The sequence below is a fragment of the Zosterops lateralis genome (genome assembly GCF_965231275.1).
Source record: "Zosterops lateralis genome assembly, chromosome: 5".
NCBI classification, from domain to species: domain Eukaryota; kingdom Metazoa; phylum Chordata; class Aves; order Passeriformes; family Zosteropidae; genus Zosterops; species Zosterops lateralis.
The window spans coordinates 79,907-107,353 of NC_139766.1; the positions used below are offsets into that span (position 1 = coordinate 79,907).

Consider the following 27,447-nt stretch of genomic DNA (forward strand, 5'->3'; position numbering starts at 1 on the left):
GAGGAATCAACTTTTTCTTTTTGTTTTTGTCAGACTTTTGTTAAATGAGGAGTAAACATTCCCTCTCAGATACAAAGTATTTAGTGCAATAGGTAAATAGGTAGTAGTTACTTTTTTCAAAGCTCATTTTAGTTTGTCAGTTTATTTGAATTATTTTGACAAACTATTATATAAATCTTCAGAGTGTCTGGAATACTATAGATGGTCTTGCCCATCATCTTTGCTTCTCTCTGCCAGTCCTGGAAAAGCAAAATGCTGGAGGATCTCAGAGAACCTGGAAGGGTGAGAGAAGCAACCGAAGGCATCCAGAGGTGTGAAGCAGAGAATGAGGTGGGAGTTGAGAGTGTGACAGGCACTGAGATAGAAAAGACAAAAACGTGGCTGTGATGAGTCAGGTGGACCTTATAAAAGAAGGGATGATGGGAAGATGTGGTGCAGTTGAGATGCCTGGGGGATGAGATGGCATTTAGAGGGACCTGGACAGGCCCGAGGAGCAGCACTGTGGGAACCTCGTGAGATTCAACAAGATCAAGTGCAAGGTCCTGCATCAGATTGGAGCACTCCTGAGTATGAGAACAGCCTGGGGGATGGAGGAATTGAGAGGAGCCCTGGGGTGAAGGACTTGGTGATGCTGGTGGGTAAGAAACTGGATATGCTCTGGCTTTGTGAGCTGGGACCCAGAACAGCCCCTGAGCCCTGGGCTGATCCCAGCGTGGGCAGCAGGGGAGGGGGGCTCTGCCCCTGTGCCCCCTGAGGTGATTCCCCACCTGCAGAGCTGCCCCAGCCCTGGGGCCAACAGCACAAGAACGTGGAGCTGCTGGAGAGAGTCCAGAGGAGCCACGGAGCTGCTGCAGGGCTGGAGCCCCTCTGCTCTGGAGCCAGGCTGGGAGAGCTGGGAATGTTCCCCTGGAGAAGGGAAAACTGCAGGGAATGCTCAGAGTCCCTGAAGGGGAAAACTCTAGGAGAGCTGGAGAGGGACTGGGGCCAAGGGCTGCAGGGACAGGACACACAGAATGGCTTCCCAGGGCCCCAGGGCAGGGCTGGATGGGATCTTGGGCAGGAATTGTTCCCTGTGAGGGTGGGTAGGCCCTGGCACAGGGTGCCCAGAGCAGCTGTGGCTGCCCCTGGATCCCTGGCAGTGCCCAAGGCCAGATTGGACACTGGGGCTTGGAGCAGCCTGGTTTGGTGGGAGGTGTCCCTGCTGTGACAGGGGTGGAATGAGATGAGCTTTAAGTCTCTGGTTTAAGCTTCTAATGCAAACAAGTCTGTGATTCTATGGCTGACTGTTCGTATTTCTCATAAAAAAGGAACCCAAGAGGCAGCAAGTCAAAATTCATAGAATAATCCTTTCTCTGCTGTTGTGGAGCTAAATTGTTAACCTCACTGCTGCAGATTTCTTTCAGGTGAAAAAGATATAAATGATTAAGTGAGAAATTGGATAGAAGCATGGATGAATGGTTTATTTACCTGTGCTAATTTGGGTGCATTCTCCAGGTCTAAGCATCTGAACTGGGTGTCTGGAAGGTGGATTACACATCACTAAAATGCTCTGTACTTGCTTGATTTGTCACACCCTTTCCCAGTCATTTTTGTAGTCCCCTGTAGTCAGGAGGAGATCTGGGCTCAGCAGAGCTTTAGTTTGACTTCGCAATACAGATTTTATTATTTTGACACACATTAATTTCTGTTTCTAAACGTGCCACCTTGTTTTATGGGACCTGCTAAATTCATTGTTGAGTATGAAGGGAGGGAGAGGTTTTTGATAAGGATAACTAACATTCTAGATAGCTTCTGGTTTTGTGTGGTTAAATACTTTCAATATACATTTATTTATGATTTCACAAATTCATTATACTTCAAATAATGGAAATACATCGAGTTTCAATTAATTTATTGAAATTCAATTATTTTATTGAAAGTACTGGTGCATTTACTCTTGTTGCTTTGCTCCCTTTTATTTCACTTCTAATATTGTTCTTTTGCTTTTCCAGTGGTCTTATTGTTCCTGAGAAAGACAGCAATGAAACAGTACCTGAAGTTGTAGCTACTTCTGGATATGCTCTTCTACATTTCTTCAGTGATGCTGCCTATAATCTCACAGGGTTTAACATCACCTATAAGTAAGTGGCACCACCCCACAGCGATGCTACAGATGGAACAAAAGGAGCTTTCTCCTTTTCTCACTTTTGTCTTGAAACAAGCAATTGCCATTGAAGTATGTAATTATGAGCAGACACCTGAAATTAGATTTTTATTCTTCTTATACCCTTGCAGCAGCTAATAAGTGGTATGTGCTCAGGGTTGCAACTTCTCAGTTGCAAGTGTGGACAAATGTTTTCTCCAAAAGACACTTTATTATTTGTTTTATGTTATTAGATCAGTTTGATTATATCTAATCAACAATAAATGATATGTTTTGTGCACATCTGTGCTCTTGTGTGTTCTGCAGTGATACTCCTGCACAAGCAGAGTTTCCATCAGCCACACATTTCACTTGAGACACTGGGCTGTACCTGCTTTTGAGGATCCTCATCCTTGGCATGTGCTTTCTTATTCAACCCCCGGATTGAATCCCTTAATCTGTCTTCTTTTTATTCTGGACTGGTTTTATATTCTTTCATTCATATTCTAAACAGATGGGTGCTTTCTGTTCACTGGGTTGTATTTAGTCCCCATTGATGGGCTTTTTAAAAGTATGTCTGGTGTGATCCCTAATTCATCAACTGCTTTTACAAAGGTTTTGTCTTGAGGTAAATGTGTGGACATATAGAGATGGAAGGTTTGGCTTCTGCAGGGATCATGAGCTTTGAATTTTTTTGCTCCTACAGATACAAGTTTTGTTTGTGCCACACTGAGAGATTTAATTTGGGAGTAACGGGCAGAAAGTCTCACCCCTTTCAGAAAAAAAACAGCTGGGAAAACTTCAGTCACAACTGACTTCTTGCAAAAATTGAATTTCTCTTAAAATGAGGAGCTTAGTTTTTGAGTATCAAGTCTCAGTGCTTTCATCATTAGGAAGAACATAAATACATGCTTAATAATCCACTTAATAGCGAATTTTTTAAAAATAGGGGCCATCCAGCACCCTTGAAAGCTCCAGAAGAATATGAGGAGCCTTTGCAAAGTTACTTGAATCAGAGCTGAAGAGGCAGCATTTTCCCAGACTGACTGATTGCATAAACCAGGACTCCATCTACTGCCAGCTATTGGATTTGCACCATTGCAATAAAATACTCTCTTCAGGAACAATATTCTTTTAATTCTTCACTTTCTTCATAATTTCAAACAATTTTCAAGTGCTATTTTCTCTTCTGGTACTTAGGTTTCCTCGTAACATTTTTGAAGCAAGTAGCTTAAATGGTACATAACAATCTTCATATTTACTGCTGGGCGTAGGTACTCAACAACAACCCTGAACAACACTTGTGAAGTTATGTCTTGGAGCCAGTTACACTGAGAATAATGGGTAGTAATTCCCATCAGTGAGTTATTCTGGTTGATACACCAGCAAAAACTTGAGTCTGGAAATTAATAGGATCTCAAAAATGGGAACTTCACCAAGGATGTGGTTTTGCCTCAGCTACATTGCAGATATTATAAAATCAGAAATTATTCATACCAGGCGTGTCTTTGGCTTGGGTTTCATCTCCAGTTGTTCTCTTGGTAAGCAGATCCCAGAAGAGCACCTAATTGTGAGCAGTTTAAGTATAAATTGCACAGACACCACAGCTGCCGTTTACTCTGATTAAAGTTCTCACTATTGGGTGTTTTAAGGCAAGTAATTTGCCTTACAAATGGATAAAAATCATATTGATAATTTTCTCAAAGGAGCTGAGAGTTTCACTTGTGAAATGAGCAGTTTTGTAGGAATAGAGTACAAATCTCTACAGTCCCTCACACCAGGTAGCAGGTGACTGTCTTTTGGTTTGTAACGATTTGTGTTAACTTTGTTCAGCATCACTCTTGCCGTTGTTAATAATTCTTGGGAATCTGCTTCCTTCCTGATGAGCTGCTTTGTGCTGTGTCCCCAGTTTCAATATGTGCCCCAACAACTGCTCTGGCCAAGGGGAGTGCAGGCTCAACAGCAGCACCATGGCCCCGCAGTGTGAGTGTGCCGAGCGCTGGAAGGGAGAGGCCTGTGACATCCCCTACTGCCCGGACAACTGTGGGGCACCCGAGAGGGGCCACTGCAACCTCAATGGCTCCAAAGCCTGTTTGTGCTCTGCAGGCTGGCAAGGTGAGTCTCCTGGTGGGTATACAGAACTTTGGGGGTGCAGTTTCTATGCGTGGAACTGGCAGTTTGATCGGGAATATGTGGGAATGTTCTGCATGACAAGCATTAGCACTTTGACTAGGAACAGAGTATCTGCTTTTTAAAGTTAAAATATCACTTCATTTGGAAGGATGGATGTGCTGGAGAGGAGGCCACAGAGGAACTCCAAGGGCTGGAGCCTCTCAGCTCTGGAGACAGTTTGGGAGAGCTGGGGTTGTTCAAGTGGAGAAGAGAAGGCTCCAGAGGTCCTCAGAGCCACTTCCAGTGCCCAAAGGGCCCCCAGGAGAGCTGGAGAAGGACTTTGGACAAGGGCCTGGAGTGCCAGGATGTAGGGGAATGACTTTAAATTGAAACTGGATTGTTTTGGATTAGATATAAGGAAGAAGTTCTTTCCAGTGAGGATGGTGACACCCTGGCACAGGGTGCCCAGAGCAGCTCTGGCTGCCCTTGGATCCCTGAAAGTGTCCAGGGCCAGGCTGGACAGGGCTTGGAGCAAACTGGGATAGTGAAAGGTGTCCCTGCCCATGGCAGGGGAGTGGAAGGGGGTCTTCCCAATCCATCCCAGTCTGTGATTCTGTGCTTTTTTTAACAATTGCTTTTAAAAGCAGCTTTGTCACCATCCAAAGTGGGACCAGCCTGTGGTGTGCAGGCATCCCTTCAAATCTCATTGCTATGCACCTAAAGCAAATTTGGGCCTGGTTGCTGTAGCTGATCTGTTTGAACATGTGGAGGGCCTAGTTCTTATGTCCAGCTGAGCTGATCACACACTCCCAACTTGGCAGTGATTTGGCCTGAACATACATTTTTCCTTTGCAAAGACCTACTGACATGTAAGAATTAGTCTCAGATTAAATGCAACCAGCTACAGCACTAGCAGGAGATTGACCTGCATTTCCAAATGCAGGCTTTGGAAAAGAACTTCTTAAAACTTTTTAAACCTTCTTTTCCCAGGTCCTGGCTGTTCAATTCCTCTTCCTGCAAACCAGTCGTTTTGGACCCGGGAGGAATACACTCTTCCAAAACTTCCTAGAGCATCTCACAAAACTGTCATCCATGACAATAAAATGTGGATTGTTGGAGGCTATGTCTTCAATCACTCTGACTCCCAGAAGGTTTTAGCGTGAGTATAAACCCAGATAATAAAAACTAAAGAGAGGAGCTGAGATTTGAGGGTTATTTTTAGGAAATGCCACCTGACATGCTTTGCTTTAGTCTGCGCTTCATCTCCGAGGGAAAACAACCATTAAAAAAACTCAGGCTCATGTTTGAGATGGGGGAAAATCTTCCTAAAGTGTGCTAATTTTGGAAAAGAAAAGCATAAGGTTCCTGATGTTCAGTGAGTTTTTGATTCATCTGTGTCTGACAGCATTTAACTATTCCCTGCGTATTTCTGGGCCAGCTCCTAAATTATATCTGCCTCATATCTAAAGAGAGTAGTTCTGCTTCAGTGTTTTTAGCCCTTCTTATGTTGTGTCTGTGTGACTTGAGTTTTTGGCTCCTTAATTAACACATGCTGATTACTCTGGGTTCCTATCCACAGTGGATAGGATCCCAAACAGTGGGAGTGGCATTAGGATGAGGACATTTATGCAATTGTTTGAGGACATTTAACAGTGAGTAAAATAGCAAGTAACAATCGTGTACTTCATGGAAATACTCCATTAAAAAAAAACAGCTTTTGTATTGTATTAGGGCAGATCTAGGCAAAAGCTGGATTTTTTTTCCAGGGATACTCATATACTTCACTTTGATGGACCTAACTGTGTATTCTGCACTCAGATCCTGACGTAATGGTTCTTAAAGGGGAAGAGGAGCTGAAAACACACATTTAAATGTAGAACAGTTGCTAGCTGCACCCACAATTTACTCCTCCAAAGTCACACCTCGTTTTTTAATAGGATACCCTATGGCTTTGTTGAATGCTTTCTCAAGATGATTTTATCTCACAAGGCCCTAAGCCTGGCAAATATAGTACCTTATTTTAAATAACAAGCCACAAGGCATTTTCAGGGCAGAGGGTTTGTGTTATTTTAAGCGTGAATGGCAAAGACATAATTAAAAAGTGCTCTTTAAACACTGGCAGAGTTTTTTTAATCAAGTAGTTGGAAATTACCTAAGTTTAGTGTAAAGTTTTCCTACTTCTTTGAGGGAGAGGTGGTGTGGGTTGTCACAGCTTAACAGGCAATGCATTAGCTGTTGGGTTTATATAGAAAAGAAAACAGGGCAAAGGAAATCAATATGTGGGTGCTGAGTAACAGAGCAGGCTCAGCTGGATTTTTTTAACCCATAAGTAGTTTGTGTGAACTTTGTGCACGCTGAAATCATGGCAGAATTTATTATTTCAGTCAATAATTATATCTAACATATTATATTGGTAAATAATTTTCCCTAATCTTATGACAAGTAATCATATTCTCAGCTTTAATATTCCTTGGAAGATAATTGAGTTTTTATTATACAGGTATGATCTTATTTCTGAAGAGTGGCTTCCACTGAACAACTCTGTGAACGCAGTGGAGATGAGATATGGTCACTCGTTGGCATTGCACAAGGTAAGTTCAGTGTTCCAGACTCATTTCCCAGCTGATTTCCCTTCTTCTCTCCTGCTTCCCACTCCTTATCCCAGATCAGTCTTGCTTTGGGAGAAGCATTCCTCATTCAGAGGCTTGTCCATGCTTAGCCCAGGCTGTACACTTGTGCTCCAGGGAATCCCTGGGGGGGTGTCCTAGAAGTCTGTAGTGTCTCTGCCTGTGTGTTTCTTCTTTCTCCTTTTTCCAGAGGTTTTGAGGATGATGGAGGTCAGTGAGTCTGTTATTTCCTTCTTGCTGTCTGTACTGACCAGACATGCCTGAGGCTGAGTTTGCTGGAGTTCAGCTGGTTCCCCAGCTGCCTTTTCTGTAGATCACGTGAATATTTTTATGAGCTCTGTTGTCCAAGACAACAAAGCAGAGCTGGAGGATTAGGGATTTTTGTTACTTGTTCTGCAAGTAAACTTGTGAATCTGATCTTCCCACTTCTGACACAGCAAGTAGATTTGACTGTTTTTACCTCCTTTCTCTCCTGTGTGCCTTGCTGTGAGTGCAGGCCATGTGAGAGCCAGATGGAAACTCTTTGGAAAGGAAGTGAGCTGATCCTTTATTGACCTTTGGGTTTTGGAATGTTGTTTAGCTCAAACAGTGCAGATCTGTGCAAAACTTAATTATCAATACTCAAAAAACTACACACTGTCATTCACAAACAGAGCACTTGAAGAATCTCAACGCATGGAAATTCATCATGGAATCACAAAATGGTTTGGGTTGGAAGGGACCTTAAAGATCATCTAGCCCCACTCCCCTGCTGTGGGCAGAAACACCTTCTACTATCCCAGCTGGCTCCAAACCCCATCCAGCCTGGCCTTGGGCACTGCCAGGGATCCAGGGGCAGCCACAGCAAATCTGGGCACCCTGTGCTGGGGCCTCACCACTGTCACAGGGAAGAATTTCTTCCCAGTATCCGATCCATCTCTGTCCTCTGGCAGTGGGAAGCCATTCCCCGTGTCCTGTTCCTCCATCCTTTGTCCACAGCCCCTCTCCAGGGGACTTTATTAAGTAGTTTCAGACCAGTAGCTTAATTCCTTCCCAAACAGCTGTTTCCTAAATGCTGAACTCCTTGGCCTTGTTTGACCTGACTTGTTTCAGGATAACATCTACATGTACGGCGGTAAGATCGATGCCACGGGGAACGTGAGCAGCCAGCTGTGGGTGTTCCACATCCCGCGGCAGAGCTGGGCGGCGCTGGCCCCGCAGGCCAAGGAGCAGTACGCCGTGGTGGGGCACTCTGCCCACATCGTCACCCTCAGGGACAACAGCACCGTCATGCTCGTCCTCTTCGGCCACTGCCCCCTCTACGGCTACATCAGCAACGTCCAGGAGTACAACCTGGGTGAGTGTGCGGGGCCTCCTGCCCGTCGCTCCAACTGAAAGAGTTTGAAAGTTATTGAAATTACTCATGTTCAGACTGCAAAACACAGGCAGATGAGTTTCCCTCCTCCTGTTTGTATTTATAAGAAGTTGAACCTAATATATTTGTATAACCCAAGGAGCAGGCAGCCCTGTGCCTCCAGATTTATACACAGTGTTAGGTCCCAAAAACATAAAGTTGTAACTGAGAGGTAAAGCAGGGCAACTCTGAGAAAATTTAGATTAATTTTTTCTCTCTCCCTCTGACAAAACAAACACTTCTGAATTTTTTTTTTAATTCTACAATTATAGTAATGGCTGTAACAATTCAGTCCAAATATCTGCTTAACCTGACACCCATGTCCCCAGCAGCAGTTGCTATGGGAAAAAGGTGCTGAATTTCTGGATTCTCATATCCCCAATAGGATCTGACCCCCATATCCTGGAATAGGCCAAGCTCTGATTTTGGGATCCAGAGATTTTTAGTATCACCAGTGGAGAAGCACAGGAAGCTTTCCAGGGAAACTGAACTTCTACCTAACTCAGAAATGGAGGCACTTGCCTGGCTCTGTGGACCACGTAGAGATCGTAGTTAGGCACAGGAAGTTCACAGCAGGAAAGTACTGGTTATTCTCAGGAATAGACAGGAATAGTGGCCCTGCCTGCACTTTGGACCTGTTATCCTTGTCCTCCAGTCATGCTGATCCAGAGGATCTGCTGGAGCCTGATTCTCTGGAGTCCAAGTGAGCGAGATTTCCTCCTCTAGGAGAAATCCAGAGAGAACCAGGCTGTGTGGGGCAGTGATTTGTTTTTGCCATGTGTGATCTTGCAGACTCTTCAGTTCCTTAGCCTTTCATGTAGCTGCTCTGTTCTAGAGTGGGGATGCTTGTACAGAGTTTAATTCAGCACTTACCTCAGAGATTTGGTGTGTAATATGGTGTTTTTATTTCAGTTGCCATTATAATATGTCTAAAGTGCTTCAGACCAATGTTATTTTAGTGAGCGAGATACAGGATCATGAATCACATATTAGTTTTTAACTGCAGTGTTCTTCACAGCCAGACTTGGCTTTAGTGCTGTCTAGCTTTATATATATATTTATATATATATAAAAAGTAAAAGTGCTCTTGAGTCCCATTCCAAATCAAGTCACAGTGCTGGCATTTTCATGTCATTGAAATGCAATCTATTATTTGTCTACTTTTTATTTCTCATTTACTTAGCTTGTCTGCAAAATGTAATAAATGACTGTGGAAGAGCTATTTCTGCTCTAATTAAAAATACCTGGCAATGCTTCTTGACAGCAGATTTCTTGAAGGAGAATATTTTTGGGTGTGAAGTGATAGAGACAGTGTCTAGATCTGAGTCAAGGGAATCCCAATTTATTTCACCATGTTGTTGATGAGTTATTAATGGACATTGATTAACCATGTTTTGTCACTTATTTTCAGTGACAAATACCTGGAGCATCTTACAGACGAGTGGAGCTTTGGTGCAAGGAGGATACGGCCACAGCAGTGTCTATGACCCAAACACAAGATCAATCTATATCCACGGGGGTTACAAAGCCTTCAGTGCCAACAAGTACCGGCTGGCAGATGATTTGTACAAATATGAAGTTGATTCCCGTATGTGGTAAGTGGTTCTGTCTTTTTCCTGTTTACTACCCTGCCAGTTTGGTTTGTAGTGAACAAGAGGATGAGTATTTGATAAGGGTTCAGTGGTTTATATCTACCTGAATTCAGGATAGATGCTGTGCTTTTGGATCTCTGTTTTTATGTCCCCTTATGAATAGAGAATGATATAATCAATATAATTCAAGTCTGTGAATAAGCTAAGAAAACCATTTTAATCTATTGTTTGATTCAAGCTGAAAAGAAAAATATTTGATGTTTTTTCTTGCTAGGCATACAGCCTGTGCTTATGAGTGCAGTTACTGCTGTCAAGCAAGTGATAGTCCATTCTGCAGTTAAGACTGTAAAAGAATTTCTATTATAACCCTATTTTCTTCTGGCTCTGTAACTGCTTGAAATGTTCATTTCTTAAGCTGAAATCTTCTGTGATTTTTTTCTGCTCAAAGGTGAGTTTTATTAAAAAGCTACAGCCACACTTCACAGCCTGGAGTAACAGAGCTGAAATACATTTTTCTTAATTCTTTGTTTTTCTTAACATTGATTCTAAAGTCTCCTGACAAAAAGGAGACTGTCTTTTGGGTTAACACATGTAAATTTGAGTCACATCATCTCTTACTGGATGTTAAAATAGCTTGTGTTTCTGCAACATCTGTTTGTGAGTCTGTACTCATCAGGAAGGTAATGAGTGACTGATTTCCAGCCCCCTCTTTCTCACTTGGTTGTACACACAGAAATAACCCAACTTCCTCTCTGGATTAATTTGATCTTCCACTTCAGCCATGGAGTGGATAAACCTGGCTGAGTAGGCAGAAACTTAACAAATGTGACAATGTTCTTTCAAGCACCTGCAGCGCCAGTTTTCTTTTGTCACATTTACTTTGTCAGCCTGGCAAGCCCTGTTGAACAAATGGAGAGTGTAGGACTGTCTGTTCATCTCTAGCTCTGCTTTTTTGTGTCATTGACTCTTTGTTTTATTCTTCAGTGATTTAGGCTCCCTCTTCCTTGTTAAATCTCATGAGCTTCCCATGGGCCCTCTTCTTGGGCTCCTCCAGGTCCCTCTGAAGCAAATCCTGTCCCTCAGGCGTGTCAGCCACACACTCAACTTGATGTCCCTTAGTGGAAGGGACCTTAAAACTCAACCCATCCCACCCCCGCTGTGGGCAGGGACCCCTTCCAGGCTGCTCCAACCCCAGTGTCCAACCTGGCCTTGGGCACTGCCAGGGATCCAGGGGCAGCCACAGCTGCTCTGGGCACCCTGTGCCAGGGCCTGCCCCCCCTGCCAGGGAACAATTCCTGCCCAAGATCTCATCCAGCCCTGCCATTTGGCAGTGGGAAGCCATTCCCTGCGTCCTGTCCCTCCATTCCCTGTCCCCAGTCCCTCTCCAGCTCTCCTGGAGTTTTCCCCTTCAGGGACTCTGAGCATTCCCTGCAGTTTTCCCTTCTCCAGCAGAACATTCCCAGCTCTCCCAGCCTGGCTCCAGAGCAGAGGGGCTCCAGCCCTGCAGCAGCCCCGGGGCCTCCTCTGGACTCTCTCCAGCAGCTCCACGTCCTTGTGCTGTTGGCCCCAGGGCTGGGGCAGCTCTGCAGGTGGGGAATCACCTCAGGGGGCACAGAGGGGCAGAATCCCCTTCTTCAACACAAATCCTCTCAGAAAAGCAGAAAAATCCTCCGAAAGATGACCCTCTTGTTCAGTGCCATCAATCCTTCTGATTAAAGTTGAGATCAGTGATGAGTTTTGATTAGTGCTTCCCATGATTTAGTCTCCAGTGAGCCAGTGTGTTGTGCAGGTATTAACCTGCAGGGCTCCATTTTCAGGAGCTGTATAGATTTCCTTAAAATAGAGTTTTTAGTTGTGAGCAGCAGATGCTGCCCAGTGTGAAAGAATTCTTTGGGTTGCTATGAAAGCGGAGTTACTACAAAATATTGGAGTCTTCCCAGACTGACTTTGTTCAAAATACAAGTTAGTGGGAAAACTTGAGAATCCCTAAGGAAAGAGTTGATGATTTGAAGTTCCATAGCTTTGGAAAGAGCCTGTCAGAGATGTATTTCTCTTAGAAATTGGCAAAGGAAGTGGAAAGATGAGAATGAAATTACAGGTGGAATTGAACAGTGTGGAATGTAATTGTTAAGCACCTCATTAGGAAAAGTAGTTAGATATTATCACCCTCCTCCCTACACCCTCAAAATGTTCTTTAGCTTGTATTTATGAAGTGTTTTGCCTTTCCTAGGTACTTAGCAGTCTCACTAATACATGTGTTTTTATTTCTGAAGGACTATTTTGAAAGACAGCCGATTTTTCCGCTACTTGCACACAGCTGTGATAGTGAGTGGGACCATGCTGGTGTTTGGAGGAAATACTCACAATGACACCTCCATGAGCCACGGAGCCAAGTGCTTTTCTTCAGATTTTATGGCCTATGATATTGGTAAGTTCTTTCAGAAATAATAACAAACCCCCACGTGCTTGGCTGTTCCCAGGGAGCTGTCCTCAGCTTGTCTCCAGAATGCCTGGTTTAAGTGTGGGTGTGTTATCCCAGGAGGTGATGGGCACAGGGATGTGCCATCAGGAGAGGCTCATTAGCTTGATACAGAATTCCGGGCAAATGAGGTGTAGTGATTTCCAGTTACAGACAGCAGCAGATCCTTTGTCAACAGACACAGCCTTGGACGTTAAAAATCAGATTTTAAACTTCATATTATTACAGAATCATAAAATCATGGATTCATTAAGGTTGGAAAAAACCTTTGAGGTCACCGAGTCCAACTGACAACTTGGCACCATCACCATTTTCACCACTAGGCCATGTCCTCAAGTGCTGCATCCACACGTTTTTTGGCCACTTCCAGAGATGGTGACTCCATCACTGCTCTAGGCAGCTTGGTCCAGTGTTTTGCTTGTCCAGTGAAAAAAATATTTCCTAATATCTAATCTGTGTCTTCCCTGGACCAACTTGAGGCTGTTTCCTGTCTGCTATCTCAGCCATAAATCTATTCTGATATTCTGATCAATCTATGATTGATCAAAAATTCAAGTTTTTAGGATTGTTGCAAGCACTAGACCTTGCTGAAACTCAACCTGTACAGTGCACGCTCTTGTTTTAACTGCTTTATTCAATAATAAAGCCAAATTATCTGATTGGATTTGCCAAGTTTCTGTAGCCAGGAGAGGGCAGCATTTATCTGTGGATTTGGATAACAGAGACTGTAGGTTCAAGAAGAAAAGGAAAGAAGCAGTGAAATTGCATAAAAGAAGGTACATACATGCCCAGATAGTTCACCATTCTCTACTCTGACATTCACCTTTTGCTCTCAGAATGCCCTAAATGTGGCTTCCCTGAAATAATCCTGTAAATCTGAAATCTTGAAGGGACTGTCCACCGAGATCTCACTCCTGGTTTGTGAGAGGAAAATGCAAGTGAATACTTGGGTCGTCAGGGTTTGGTATCCCTGTGCCCTTTTGCTCTCTGTTACAGCAATCCTTCCATTCTGCCTCCTGTGATTTCTAGTCACATCCCTCTGGCATCTTTGTGTGCTCCTAACTAGCTTTATTTTAATTTTATTTTTTAATTGAAGAATTAAAGTAAGTCATTTGACCAGGCTGGAAGGGGCTTGGAGCAGCCTAGTCTAGTGGGAGGGAAGTGTTCCTGCCCATGGCTCAGAGCTAAAATGAGATTGTTTTAAGGTGCCATCCAACCCAGAGTATTTTGTCATTCTGTGGCAGTCATGAAAAGTTTGATTTTTTTAAACTTTGGTAGCAACAGTGATAGATTTTTCTTTCTGCATTCTGCTATCTGCCCTGACCTGCTGAACTCTCTGTTAAGTGTAAAGCACAAATTGCATTAATTTGACAAAATATGCCAATAATGATGTTCATTTTGATTCACTTTAGGTAACAGGCAGGTTCACGTTACATGACACGAGTGATGTGGTCTGCATGCTCAGTTCTTACCAGATACACACTGATGTGTGGGGCTTACACTGATTTTACCTCACATGATGGGTGAGAGGTGTTCTTGAGTCCCCTCATTCCCTAGAGAAGAGACTCTCAGCCTGAAAAGAGCAGCTTTCTTTTTTCAGGAATAAGGCCACTTCTTCTGTCCTCTTTGTTGCAGGAGCCACTGTGCACAATTTTCCTTACCCCATGTGAGTAGGAATGGATTAGGGTGGTGGCTCAGCATTCATGTCACAGCAGAAACACCTTTTCAGGGATTCTTCATGCAGGATCTCTGCAGTGATTAGTTACCCTTGTCACACTCCTGTTAGTCTCCTTGGGAATAAGCCCATATAACCCCCTTGTCACCTATCCCTTGATGCTCCCAAGGCACAAGTTACCCAAGAGAAAACCAAGCAAGGTCAGTTGATACTGAGAGCCTTCAATGGAGAGGCTTAATAATTCTCTTTATTCCCTACTTTTATAGTATGCTATCTGGCTGATTTACTCATTTTTTTACATCTTGTTGATTAGTGATCATGATTGATTAATGATTACAGTTATGGCTGGAAGACTGGAGAGAAGTGGAATTAAACCCAGTCTGAAACAAATGCGTCAAACCCCGGTCTTCTCCTTAACCTTTGCCATTAAAACTTATTTTAGTAGTAACTAATTTTATTTACATCATCAAATTTTTCTGGTTTTTCCTCCTCAAATTTCCAAGTAATCAGAGCACATGCATTAAGTGTTGGGAGGATGCAAAATCCTTTTTCTCTGTGGGGCAATGCTGACAGCTTGCACTGAGATGTGTGCTGGGGGTGAGCAATAAAAATTCTTGAATGCTTCTTGTCCTTTATCCTCTAGTTGGCCCAGTTTGGGCAGAGTCAGTCCAAATTGTCCAGGTACTGCCTGGTTTGGGAAGGTTTCAGGATATCAGTTCAGCTGTGTGCATGTGTTATTCTCAATTCTCAGGACAAGCCCTTGGATTGTTGACATTTGGGTTGAGTCAGCACTTGGGCAGAGCTGTGTCACAATATTTCCCCTGTTTTCTGCACACTGAAATGGCCAGTTAGCTCTTTCTATCCCTAAAATGGTCTCTCTGGCCTTTGTCAGAAAGTTTCCTGCTCTGCAGGAGCTTTGGGTGGAAAAATGCCTCACTTAATCCTCCACCTGCTACTTATGTAAAGGTGCCCTACTGTGAATCTGACCTTTTCTCCCCTCAGAAGAGAAACTAAAACTCTTCTGTTTACCCCATCAAAATTCTGATGACAAACACAGGGAGAGGCTGGATGTTTTCATAGTTGTGTTCTGTTTGAGCAGTACATTTAATAAATCCTGGCAGTGTAAGTTTTTGTTAAAGTTAGAAAGGAGAAGGTCTTCGTAGTCTCAGAATTACTTGGTTTTTCCAATACTTGATCTCTGGTTAAAAATGGGAAAGAAGCTTAGAAAGCAAAATATTCCAGGCCTTCTGTTAATCTAGAAAAACGTATTTCTTGGCCTCATATAACTCACAGTTTGATGGCTAAAAAATTGCAAATTGCTGTCCAATTTTTCTGAAGTCTCCTATTAAAAATTGGAACTGTCATGCTTGGCTCAGGAGTGTTGCTGGGCTAGGTTAAATTCTTTGAAAAAGGAGCAAATTACATGTAAAAATAAATTTCAAATTCACATTCATCAAAGTATTAAATCTAACTGTGTCTTCTGTCTTTTCTTTATCAGCACTCTAGAAAAAATTGCTCTGCATCTGTTGTTTTATCCAGCAATTTTCCAGTTAAATTTAATAAAAAATTATAACTTGGTTTTTCTTTTGTCCTTTCCGTTTATCCATGGACTAGTTTGGTTTGTGGGCTGGTTTTTGTTTCCAGAGGGTCAGTCCATGACACAATGGTTTTATCTTGTATTAAAGAATCTTAGGAGTATTCGAGGGCTCTGTAGATCTTTACAGAAGATTGACTTTTCTGTCTTAATTGCATAAATTGCATCCACGTGCCTCTGGGATATTGGCCCCCAAGGTGATCCATTCCCTTTATGAAGTGTAAGTGTTATGAGTTGGACTGACTCTTCCTACTTTTGTTCCTTTGCTCAGTGGGTTAGATGTTTCTTAATTTGTTTTTTCTCCCATGCTGCCCAAAGGAAAAAATTACCTGAGAAACCAAGTAAAAAATGAAGCAGAACTTATCAATTTTATGCTAATAGAAAAAGATGGAATAATCTAACATTGTATTAAAGAGAAAAACAGCCCCAAATCCTTAAGCTATGATGAGTGAAAAATATTTTTAAAAACATGGATACCTGCCCTCTAGGAACATAATGGCAATGGAAAAAGTAAAAAAAGATAAGCCTCTGTTCTCAGTGATACTGGTTTGGGGCAAAACTGCAAATAATTCATGTATAAACAGATAAAACCAGATCTTGTTACATGGTGAAAAATCCTACTAGTAAAGGGGGAAAAGCAGCTTCTTCTTGCCCTGTTCCCTGGGAGCAGAGCCCGGCTGTCCCCTCCTGGCAGGGACTTGTGCAGAGCCACAAGGTCCCCCTGAGCCTCCTTTTCTCCAGGCTCAGCCCCTTCCCAGCTCCCTCAGGAATTCTCCATTCCCTTTCCATCTCTCTCAGAAATTCTCCAGACCCTTTCCCAGCTCCCTCAGGAATTCTCCAGCCCCTTTCCCAGCTCCCTCAGGAATTCTCCAGCCCCTTTCCCAGCTCCCTCAGGGATTCTCCAGCCCTTCCTGGCTCCCTTCCCTTCCCTGGACATGCTCCAGGCTCTCAGGGTTCTGGTCTTTACTGAAAGATCCCAGGTCCTTTGGGGTCCCTCAGGAAGAGACGTGCTGTGTGATTTCTGAGAGGGTTTTTTTCTCTGCAGCCTGTGACCGATGGTCTGTGCTCCCTCGCCCGGCTCTCCACCACGATGTGAACAGGTTTGGGCACTCGGCTGTGCTGTACAACAGGTAAGGGCAGAGGTGTTCAGAGCTCTGGGGATGTGCACGTGTCCTTTAGGAACTCTGGGGCAGGGAGGGCTGAGGGTCTGTCACAAACCTCCGAGGGGTTTGGGCTGCCCCATCCCTGGAAGGGCCCAAGGCCAGGCTGGATGGAGTTTGCACAAACCTGGTCTAGTGGAAGGTGTCCCTGCCCATGGCATGGGGTGGAACGAGGTGGGATTTAAGGTTCCTTCCCACCCAAACCATTCTGTGAATCTCTGAAAGTTTTCAGATCTTCACTCTTGTATCGTCTTCAATATTCACCTGTTCTCATCAGCCCCTCTTCACTGGGCTAAACTGTCTCAGCTCACTTAGTTTTTTCAATTATTTGATTTTTTTTTCATTATTTTAATATATTTTTCTTTTTTTTATTTATTTCATAATTGTGCATTTCAGCGTATTTCACACTTATTTCTTAACTGCACTGACAGCATTTATTTCCAAATCTGAATTTCACTCATGCTTTTTAAAATATATTCATGTTTCACTTTACACACCTTATCCTGTGGGGCTGCTCTTCCCCAAGGACGTGATGTCCGGTATTGAAATGAGATTTTGGCTGTTAAGCCTTATACACTGTAGTGATAGAGATGAACAGCTCTTACTGTTCTACAGTGCTACCAAGTTTGAGAAGTTAATTTCATAGTTCTAAAATAAAATGAAAATCATAATAAAAATACTTATTATTCAACCGAAATTTCAATTTTCAGTTTCCTTGGCCCTTCTTCACCCTGTTTTTAAAGGTGCATTGACAGACACAGATGCACAGAGAAATTTTGTGTGACATTTTCATGTAACTGCTAAAATGTAAGATTTTGCTTTGTGCAGCTGGCACTGAAGGAGGTTTGAAATCCCCCACTCCTCCTCCTGCAAAATACTATTTGTTTTGGGGGTTGTTTGGGGGTTTTTAGTTGATACAGTGATTCTGCTTAGTTGTTACCAGCCATGTAAAGTTTGGTTTTCTTACAGAGGAGCAGAAAGAGTGACAGCACCAAATGGTTTGTTTGCAGTTTCTGAACTCTGGATTAATGCTTTGATACCATCTCCCCAGTTTTTAGCCTCCTCCATGTTCTGCCAGTGTAGATTACAGGAAGATCCCACATTTTTGCAGCATTTAATTTATCAGGTTGTTGATCAGGTCCCCTCAAAGTTTTGGCTGAAGGGGAGGATTGGTTGGTGACCTTGAATAGCTTTGACTCTGTGTTGAGTCTCGCTGGCTTCTCTGAAACAGTGAAATTTGTCTGACCTTTTCTTTAGTGCCTCCCTTAACCAAGAGCTATTTATTTGGATTTATATATGCTGGCATGTAATAAAACACTTCCCTCAGACCTTAAATCCCATTTACCTGGAGCAGTGCTCTGTCCATGAAAACAGCTGCAAGTTTTTCTCTCTTTACTTCCATGTTGTCCAGCACCATGTATGTATTTGGAGGCTTCAACAGCCTCCTCCTGAGTGACATCCTGAAGTTCACACCTGAGAGATGTGAGGCTTTTGACAACGAGACGTCCTGCCTGCGGGCAGGTCCTGGTGTCAGGTGTGTGTGGACTCCCCGCCCTCCTCGCTGCGTCCCCTGGGAAAATGCAACAGTGGAGCAGCAGCAAAAGGTCTTTGAAGACTGTCCTCCCAAGCCAGGTATGTGCCACATTCTTCCTGTTCCCTTTTCTGAAAGGTGTGCAGGCTCTTTTTCTCTTTCCAAATTCTGTCCTGTATTAATTAGATGGCATTACAAGGTCAGGGTTTAGATAGGGGGCTGTGGTTGTATTTCCACGTGTCCTGGGAGCCCTTCCTCTGACCAAGCACCATGGAGATGTGGAGGTGTTTCTATTTCCTGCTCCTGAAGCTGCTTGTTCATGAGATCGTTTTCCTGCCCTGCTCCTTGGACTGACTTTTCTGTCCCTAACAAGCTTCCCCAGCCAGGAGCCAGGCCTGGACCATCATTCTGTAAATGCTCACTCCAAGAATTGACCTTGTGCAAGTCAAGAATTTGCTGAAGAGCACCGAGGGGCAAGGAAGGGCATCTGGATCTGATGGAGTTATCCTGAACTCTTCAAAAGAGACAGTGGGAATACTCCTTTAGGAAAAGTTATTTCAGTTTTTTTGGCAGGGGGTTGGCACCAGATGATCTTTAAGGTCCCTTCCAACCCAACCCATTCCGGGATTCTATGGTTCTATGTGTAGAGGCAGGTAAAATGTTTCAAGGTCTGATTCCTGTATTTCCCCTTAGGATAATTTTAAACAACTTTATCCTGGTACATTCATTGCTCTGAATTGACTGTACAACCCTTGATTCTGTAACAGATGTGCAGCCTTTAGTTATTTAATAGAAACTAATGTAAAGGGACATTGCCTTGCTGGGCTCTCAATGTACAATAAATTTTCACAAAACACAGGCAATAAATAATTGGAAGGATGAATGAAAAGTTCAAACTTCACATGAAAATGCTCCACTTGAAAGCCAGGCTTGCAGGAAGATGGGCCTGTGGTGGGAGATGGCCAGTGTCCTTATGGAATATCCTCTGGCATCATTTCTCTGGGCATTAATGTGTTTTAGTTCATTTGGTTCCATGTCTTGGTGCATTATTTTCTGGTGGTGTGTTTCAGGGCTCCTTGGGCACTAAAAATGATTGCTGTTGTAAATAAAAGCAATTTTCTACCAGTTCAAACACATGAAAGTACCTGATTTTAGTTGCTAACAGAAAATCTGCAGGCACTGCTCTTTGGTTGTATCTTTTGCTGTAAATAATCAAGTTCTTAGAGCTCTGTCAGGAAATGCCTGTTTTTGGTCATGCAGGTTTTTTTCTTTAATAGTTGTAGACAATGAAAAATGTGATCAGATTACAGACTGCTACAGCTGCACAGCCAACACAAACAGCTGTCAGTGGTGTTCTGACCAGTGTATCCCAGCACACAACAACTGCACAGAGGAGCAGGTAATGGCTCTTAACACTTCCTCAGTTTAAATTTGCCCTTTGGAATAGCAAATGTCTATGTTTTCATCTGTCAGTTTTATGATCCCTGCTTTGTTATTCCCAGTGCATGTTTAGCTCAAAAGTGCTGCATGCTTGGATTTTTCCAATTTGATCCAGGGTTTTTGCATGGTATTTTCCACTGAATTTAGGAGGATGGCTATGGGCAAAGGAAGAGGTGGAGGTTTCATTGTGGTATGATTATTCATTAATCAGATTTTGCTTTCGATCTCAATAGGGCTTTCCCTAGAAAAAACAAAATAGCCCTCCTGTAAAAGCTTTAGTATGGGAAACATCAGGTGGTGTTTTGGGGGAGCATCTTGGATAACCAGTCCAGGCTGTGCCCAGTTCCACAGCTTTTGGATATATAAATTGCTTTGTAGAGCTGAACTGTGATATTCAGTGTTGTAATCATGGCTATTATAAACCCACATGGCTTAGATATCAGAAAAAGCCTCACCTGTGCTATTTATTTTAGGTTCCTGTTACTCTCTATGACAACTGTCCTAAGGATAATCCTGCCTATTACTGTAACAAAAAGACGAGTTGTAAAAGCTGTGCCATGGATCAGAACTGTCAGTGGGAGCCCAGGAATCAGGAGTGCATTGCTTTGCCAGGTAGGTGCTGGTGGCATAACCCAAATTCCCCCACTCCAAAAGTTATTACAGGTTTAAAAAAAAAATTGTTGGTTTTACCCCCAAATCTGTGATTTTTAGTGTTAAGATGGAGAAAATAGTGTTATTTAATCGTACCAGCTTTGGTATGAAACTCAATTTGTAGTAAATCCAGCAAGTCTGCTGGAATATTTTTCAGTCCCAGTTGTCTGAAGAGGGCTATGATCACTCGTATAATTATTAGGCTGTATTTCATCTCTCCCCTTTCATTTGATAAAAGCTGTTGATAATAGGCTTCTGCAAGATATTAGATTTAATAATGCATGCTATTTAATTTAGGAACTAAAATTGTGCAAAAGCGTAATGGCACATACTGGACAAATGAGGCAAGTAACACCTGAAGTGTTTAAGGAAAATTCTCCTATTAGAGTATTTCCAGTGGAGCTCACAGGAGTTGGTTATTAGTTCCCTTACAGTACTTTTTTTTTTTTTTTTTTTTTTTTTTTTTCCCCACTGACTGGGAGAGAAATTCAGGATCTTCAGTGATTAACATTTGCAGGCAATAAAATGTAGAGAAAGGGAGGAAAACCCATTAGACAGGACATTTTAAAGCACATGGAAAACCTTCCCCTAGGAACTGGTAGGTCTGGACATGTCCAGGTCTGGTGTTTGCCAGTCTGCAATGGTTTAAAACTGAGGAGACTTTGAAGAAGAGCAGTGAAAGTGGGAACAACATCTTCTAATGAGGTAGATAAAGAGCTTGCTCTATTTTATTTGATGTAGAAAAGGGGACGACCTGATCATATGTGTAAAAAGCTCATCTGAAAAATTGACACTTGAGAGCTTTTCCATCTGTTAAGTCTGAATTCATACTGGACATGCCCATCAGGGTTTTTTTCTGTAAGGGAAATAATTAATCACAAAGTGTAAGGAGTTCTTCAGTAGTGGGGTTGTGCTCAAGCAGGGATTAATCCCAGAAGTTTGTGCTGTGGACAGGATTAACAAAACAACCCTCTCCTGTCAAAAAGGTTGCCTGGCAGCTGTGAGTGGATAAGTGGCTTCAAGGCATCAACAAAATACAAATTTGATTTTTTTTCCTCTTTCTCCTACCACAGTTTTATTATTCAACATTGTAATAAGTGCTTTGATTACATACTGCAGATAACCAAATGCTGATCTCCCCTAAACAGATTTCCTTCTCCTCCAGTATTATTATGTATAAACATTTCTGAGCCCACCTCTAAGTCATACTGGTTTGGGACAGGGCTGTAGGTATTTCTTAGTAGAGGGGTTCACAGAATCATCAAGGCTGGAAAATACCTCCAAGATCATCATCATTAAGTTCAGCCTCTGTCCCAACCTCAACATGGCACTAAGCCACAACAGGGCCTTGTCTGCTTATTTTCTGAACACTTCAAGGTGGGGAGACTCCACCACTGACCTGGGCAGTCCCTTCCAATGCTTGGCAACACTTTCAGGAAAGAAATTTTCCTGATTATGCAGCCTGAACCTTTCCTGGCACAACCTGAGGGTGTTTCCCCTCGTTCCCTGGGAGCAGAGCCCGACCCCCCGGCTGTGCCCTCCTGGCAGGGACTTGTGCAGAGCCACAAGGTCCCCCCTGAGCCTCCTTTTCTCCAGGCTCAGCCCCTTCCCAGCCCCCTCAGGAATTCTCCAGCCCCTTTCCCAGCTCCCTCAGGAATTCTCCATTCCCTTTCCCAGCTCCCCCAGGAATTCTCCAGCCCTTTCCCAGCTCCCTTCCCTTCCCTGGACACGCTCCAGCCCCTCCAGGGCTCTCCAGAGCTGTCCCAGCACTGGAGGTGCCCCAGCAGTGCCAGCACAGGGGACAAGGACACTGCCCTGGAGGACACTGCCCTGGCCCTGCTGCCACCCCAGAGCTGGCACAGCCCAGGGGCCTCCAGTGGCTTCTTGCCCACCTGGGCTCATGTTTTTTCACGGTTCTTTAACTACCTTGATTGTTGGGAAGGTCACCTGTATCTCTGGTTTACTTTCTTTCCCCTCCCCAGAAAACATCTGTGGAACAAACTGGCATTTGGTTGGCAACTCCTGCCTGAAGATCACCAACACCAAGGAGAATTATGATCATGCTAAACTGTCCTGCAGGTCCAGTGGTGCTTTACTGGCTTCTCTCACCACCCAGAAAAAGGTGGAGTTTGTTCTGAAGGAGCTGCAGAAGATTCAGTCTTCGGTGAGTGTTTCTCTTGTGCGTCTCTTGTGTAATAAAGCTGTGCCTATGAGGAGTCCTTGCCAGAGTGTTGTGTGTTCCCTGCACAATGGAAATGCCTCTTAACCAAAACCAACTGATTTTCTTTTGAAATTCAGTGTACCCTCTGGGTGCTTCGAAACTGAAATTGTAGAGAATGTAAATGGGAAAGATAAATATAAACGTACACAGTGTCTTAGAGATATCACTTTCTGTACTGGAATCACACCTGCATTTCCCTGGTGGAATACAGGACTGCAGCAGGAGCCCTCTGGTGACTTGTGCACAATATTTTATAAATAAAAGTCCCTTTGGGGCATTGGAGGTGTTTAATGTAAAGTATTGAGTTATTTACTCCGCTCAGAAAAGCAGCTGTTGTTTAAAATGTTGCCTTCTCATTCCACAGAGCTGCTTGGCTTATTTGGCATTATTTCCGTGCGATTTAGTGGCAGGTGGTTTTCTGTCAGGCCAGGGAGAAGTGAATTGGAATTTTTCCCTCTTCATGCATCCATGAAAGAAATACACATTTTTTCCAGTTCCTGGGAGAAAGAAGGGAGATGTTCAGGGCAGGCTGTATAGGTGGTGCTACAGCCCTGACAAAGAACAACACTGTGCATCTCTTCTAAAATCCTGGATTAGCCTGGAAAGCTGCTGTGGCCTGTTGGCACATCAGAATAACAATTCCTGGGTCCCAGAGGCCACTGTGGGAAGGATTTTCTCTAGGAAAAATGAGGCTGGAGGCGTCAGGATTGCTTTTTTCAAGGGACAACATGCTTGAGTACTTAAGAGAAATCTTCCCCTGTTAAAACAAGAACATTCCCTGCCTTGATTCCCTTTGTAATTTTAAAGTGGAATTTCAACAATGACAGTGTTTTAGAGGGGAATCAGTTTAGCCAAGGAAAGGTAGGGTGCAGTTTAAGCATGACTGCTTGTTAAACCTTTTGTAAAACGAGGAAGCCAAGCCTGGGGTGCTGTAAAAGTACATGATTCTGACAGCTCCAGGTGTTTCTGGATATTCCAGTAGCTGACTGTAGAGTAAATTCCTAAAGACCTATGGTGACCCTTGCCTCATAGTGTTTAGATTTTTACACTGTGTAAAAAATAATTTTTAATTTACAGGGTTTTTTCTCCAGCTACAGAGTCCTTTAAAAAGTGAGCCTAAAGAGACTAGGAGCCTGTTTTAATGGATATTAGTATAGAATGCTTGTAAGGTGAGAAACTGTAGCCTGGGCTGATCCCAGCGTGGGCAGCAGGGGAGGGGACTCTGCCCCTGTGCCCCCTGAGGTGATTCCCCACCTGCAGAGCTGCCCCAGCCCTGGGGCCAACAGCACAAGGACGTGGAGCTGCTGGAGAGAGTCCAGAGGAGGCCCCGGGGCTGCTGCAGGGCTGGAGCCCCTCTGCTCTGGAGCCAGGCTGGGAGAGCTGGGAATGTTCCCCTGGAGAAGGGAAGGCTCCAGGGAGAGCTCAGAGTCCCTGAAGGGGAAAACTCCAGGAGAGCTGGAGAGGGACTGGGGACAAGGGCTGCAGGGACAGGACACAGGGAATGGATCCCACTGCCAGAGGGCAGGGCTGGATGGGATCTTGGGCAGGAATTCCTGGCTGGGAGGGTGGTGAGGCCCTGGCACAGGGTGCCCAGATTTGCTGTGGCTGCCCCTGGATCCCTGGCAGTGCCCAAGGCCAGGCTGGATGGGGCTTGGAGCCCTGGTGGCTGTGCTGGGGGGGCTCTGCTTTGCAGTTGCTCCTTTTTCAAGTAAACTGTATGTAGATGTTTAGTAAAAACAGGAATATATGTTGGTGTTAGCATGATATGCTTTGTAACTCTGCTGCTGTTGGAAGCTGCACCTCTAGTGTATAAAAGTGCATAAAATCAGTTTGAAGTAGATAGTGTTTACTTATTTTTGCAGTAAAACCACGTATTATACCAACAGAGCTCAAATGCTCCTCCCCAAAATGAAAGTGTGCTGAAAAATAAAATGTCAGTAGAAATAGTTGTCTTATAGGATCTTTATATTAAGAAGTTTGTGGCCAGCAACACTAATTTAGATTTGACCTGCTCCTTTATTTCTAGCCCAAAACTTTGACTCCATGGGTTGGACTGCGGAAGATCAATGTGTCCTATTGGTGCTGGGAAGACATGTCTCCCTTCACCAACACCCTCCTCCAGTGGCTTCCCAATGAACCAAGTGATGCTGGATTCTGTGGATATTTAGCTGAGCCTTCCCAACAGGGATTGAAGGCAAAAACGTGTATCAACGAGGTCAACGGCACTGTCTGTGAAAGGCCAGGTAACAACAGCTGTCTGGGTGGTTTATATTTCCTAGAGAGTAAAGGGAATGCAGTTCATTACATTTTAAACCCGCTGCATTGTGACTTTGCCAAAGAAAAGTACTTCTGAACCAGTGTCTTGTGTACTTATTTCATGCAGGAAATAGAAATTTTAAAAATAGCTCAACATTTACGCTGTTAACTGTAAAATATTTGAAGTACATTATTTTAATTATTTTTTTCTCAATTGCGTACCTACATATGACATTTAGGGTAATTATGGTATGGAGCAATCTCCTGTTTCAAAAAAATAAAAAAATAAAAGTAACTTTCCAATTGAATTCCCCTTTTTCCCTTCCCCTGCTATGTAGCCAGAGGAGGATTTTATCAAGGTTTGAAATTAATTGGCCAAGACACTTTGGAGATATAAGAACTTTGAATAAGAGAAGCTATTTGCTTTTGGGAAAAGTCTTCCAGCTTTGTTGAAACTGCATATCTCTTCAGATGGCTTGGTCTGTTAATTCTCCATTGTACCTGATTATTTCTGAATACCAATTAGTGCCTCTTTAAGTATTAGGGAAGTTGGTTGATTAAATAAAAATTTTAAGTACACTGCACCAGTTGAAACTGTTCTTTCTGGAAGTGTGGGAGGCGAATCCTGAATGTGGAACCTGAACTCAAAATTCCATATGCTTTCACTTGCAGCAGTTGGGTTTAAGCTTTACCCTGCTTTTTATGGTCTGAGAACAGTCACTTGAAGGAAAACTTAAAGCATTGGTTCATACTACAAACTGCTGAGTTAGTTCTGCTTTCAGTGCTTGTTTGATGTTTAGAACTGATCAAATCACTTAAAAGGCATCCCTGTGTGCTCCTGTAAAACAGGGTTCTGTTTTACATGAGCCTACTCTCCTGTAAAAACCCTACACTTATCTGGGGAGGGCAACTAGGGAATACATCAGCAGAACTGCAGAGAACAAGAGGCCACACTCATGACAGCACTCCCTGCAGCAGCTGGGGCTGCCCCTGGATCCCTGGCAGTGCCCAAGGCCGGGCTGGACACTGGGGCTTGGAGCAGCCTGGGACAGTGGCAGCTGTCCTTGCCCATGGCAGGGGTGGAGTGGGATGGTCTTTACGGTCCCTTCCAAGCCCAACCATTCCGTGACACTTTCTGGCAGAGAACTAAGTGAGGGTTGTCCTCCCCCACAGCCAACCACAGCGCCAAGCAGTGCCGGCCGCCCTGCGCGCTGCGCGCCGCCTGCGGGGAGTGCACCAGCGGCAGCTCCGAGTGCATGTGGTGCAGCAACATGAAGCAATGCGTGGACTCCAACGCCTACGTGGCCTCCTTCCCCTACGGGCAGTGCATGGAGTGGTACACCATGAGCAGCTGTCCCCGTGAGTGTCCGCCCCCGCTTCCCTCGGGTGGGAACATCCTCGGGACCCTGCAGGGATGGAGCCAGGCTGGGCGGGAGGGGGTTTGCACCCTGCTCTGCTGGAGGGTCTGCTCATGGAGATGATCATGCTCATGCCTGTGCCTAGGGGTGGAAAGACACTGTCTCCAAGGTCCTTTCCAACCCAAACCATACTGTGGTTGTCTGATTTTCAAATCCAAGTTAGAGCTTGCACAGGTGTTTTATTCTGAAGAATTGTTTACTTACAGACTGTAGTAGCAATTCCAACTTCATTTAAAATAAATTATTTACTTTTTTGCCCCTTTTAGGTAGATGTGAGCAAACTGCAAAAGCTTCTTGGGACTTTGGAATAGTGCGTTTTCTTTTTTAACTGGGGTGAAAGAGCCTAAAAGGTTAAAACAAGTGAAGGTGTAGAAATTATTTTATTTATGTTCAATTCTTTAGAAGTTGGGTGTGAGCAGGGGCATCACAAGTAGCTCAAAAGTGTTGCAAAATAAGAGATGAAGAAAATGAATTTAAGGAAGCAAGTGAGTATGAACTTCCCATATTGCCAGAGGTCAAAAGTTGGAGGATGCATCAGGCAGGAGATGAGTAAGCTAAAATAATGGAAACGAAGCTTTTTTTTCTTTTTAAAGGCAACTATTGTCTATTTAAACATCAGAATAGAAAATCTCCTCATCTTGCAACACCAAGAATCCAGAAAATATTTTTCAAGATGGTCTGGGGAAAGGAACAGAAAAAGTTTTCTGTATGTAAAGACAGAAATCCAATCCCATTACAGAAAGGAGGGGCTGAAGGGTGGAATTTTATCCTCCTATTTGTATTCTATGCTTTTTGACTCAGATAAATACTTGAAATAATAGCATGTGATACTGAAACGTGGTAGCAAGAGGCTCAGAGTGACTGAACTGGCTGGGTTTTAGCCTTTGCTTCCAGATGGCTCATTTGATCACCCGATCTATTTTAAATTAATCAGAGATGTTTTGTAGAGGGAACATTAACCTCTGGTGTTAGAGGGTGGCGTGTAATGGTTTGAAAAACCTCTCTGTGTGTTGTGCTGTTTTGTAACTCATTGATTATTGGAACCTTTGTTAATAGTTATCTTAGATTCTGGGATAAATACACTGATAGGAATTCATTTGTTACTGTGACTTTCAGGATAAATATTTCTAGATTTCATCAGGTAAATATTTTGACGAGATAAAAATACAGTTATGC

The 27,447-nt window shown here is 43.6% G+C and overlaps 1 protein-coding gene across 1 annotated transcript in view; it reads left to right on the plus strand.

Annotated features, from left to right (window-relative positions):
* Nucleotides 1–27,447, plus strand: part of ATRN (attractin) — a gene marked incomplete at its 5' end in the record, with an annotated part of 140,517 nt that overhangs the window by 43,203 nt on the left and 69,867 nt on the right. The window contains 14 exons of the mRNA XM_083860725.1: nt 1,992–2,120; nt 4,032–4,237; nt 5,225–5,393; nt 6,735–6,825; nt 7,954–8,197; nt 9,666–9,849; nt 12,120–12,274; nt 16,640–16,724; nt 18,166–18,386; nt 19,563–19,684; nt 20,199–20,337; nt 22,359–22,540; nt 24,624–24,840; nt 26,027–26,212. Coding sequence (XP_083716851.1) covers nt 1,992–2,120; nt 4,032–4,237; nt 5,225–5,393; nt 6,735–6,825; nt 7,954–8,197; nt 9,666–9,849; nt 12,120–12,274; nt 16,640–16,724; nt 18,166–18,386; nt 19,563–19,684; nt 20,199–20,337; nt 22,359–22,540; nt 24,624–24,840; nt 26,027–26,212 — 2,330 coding nt within the window. The remainder of the gene's footprint in view (nt 1–1,991; nt 2,121–4,031; nt 4,238–5,224; nt 5,394–6,734; nt 6,826–7,953; nt 8,198–9,665; nt 9,850–12,119; nt 12,275–16,639; nt 16,725–18,165; nt 18,387–19,562; nt 19,685–20,198; nt 20,338–22,358; nt 22,541–24,623; nt 24,841–26,026; nt 26,213–27,447) is intronic.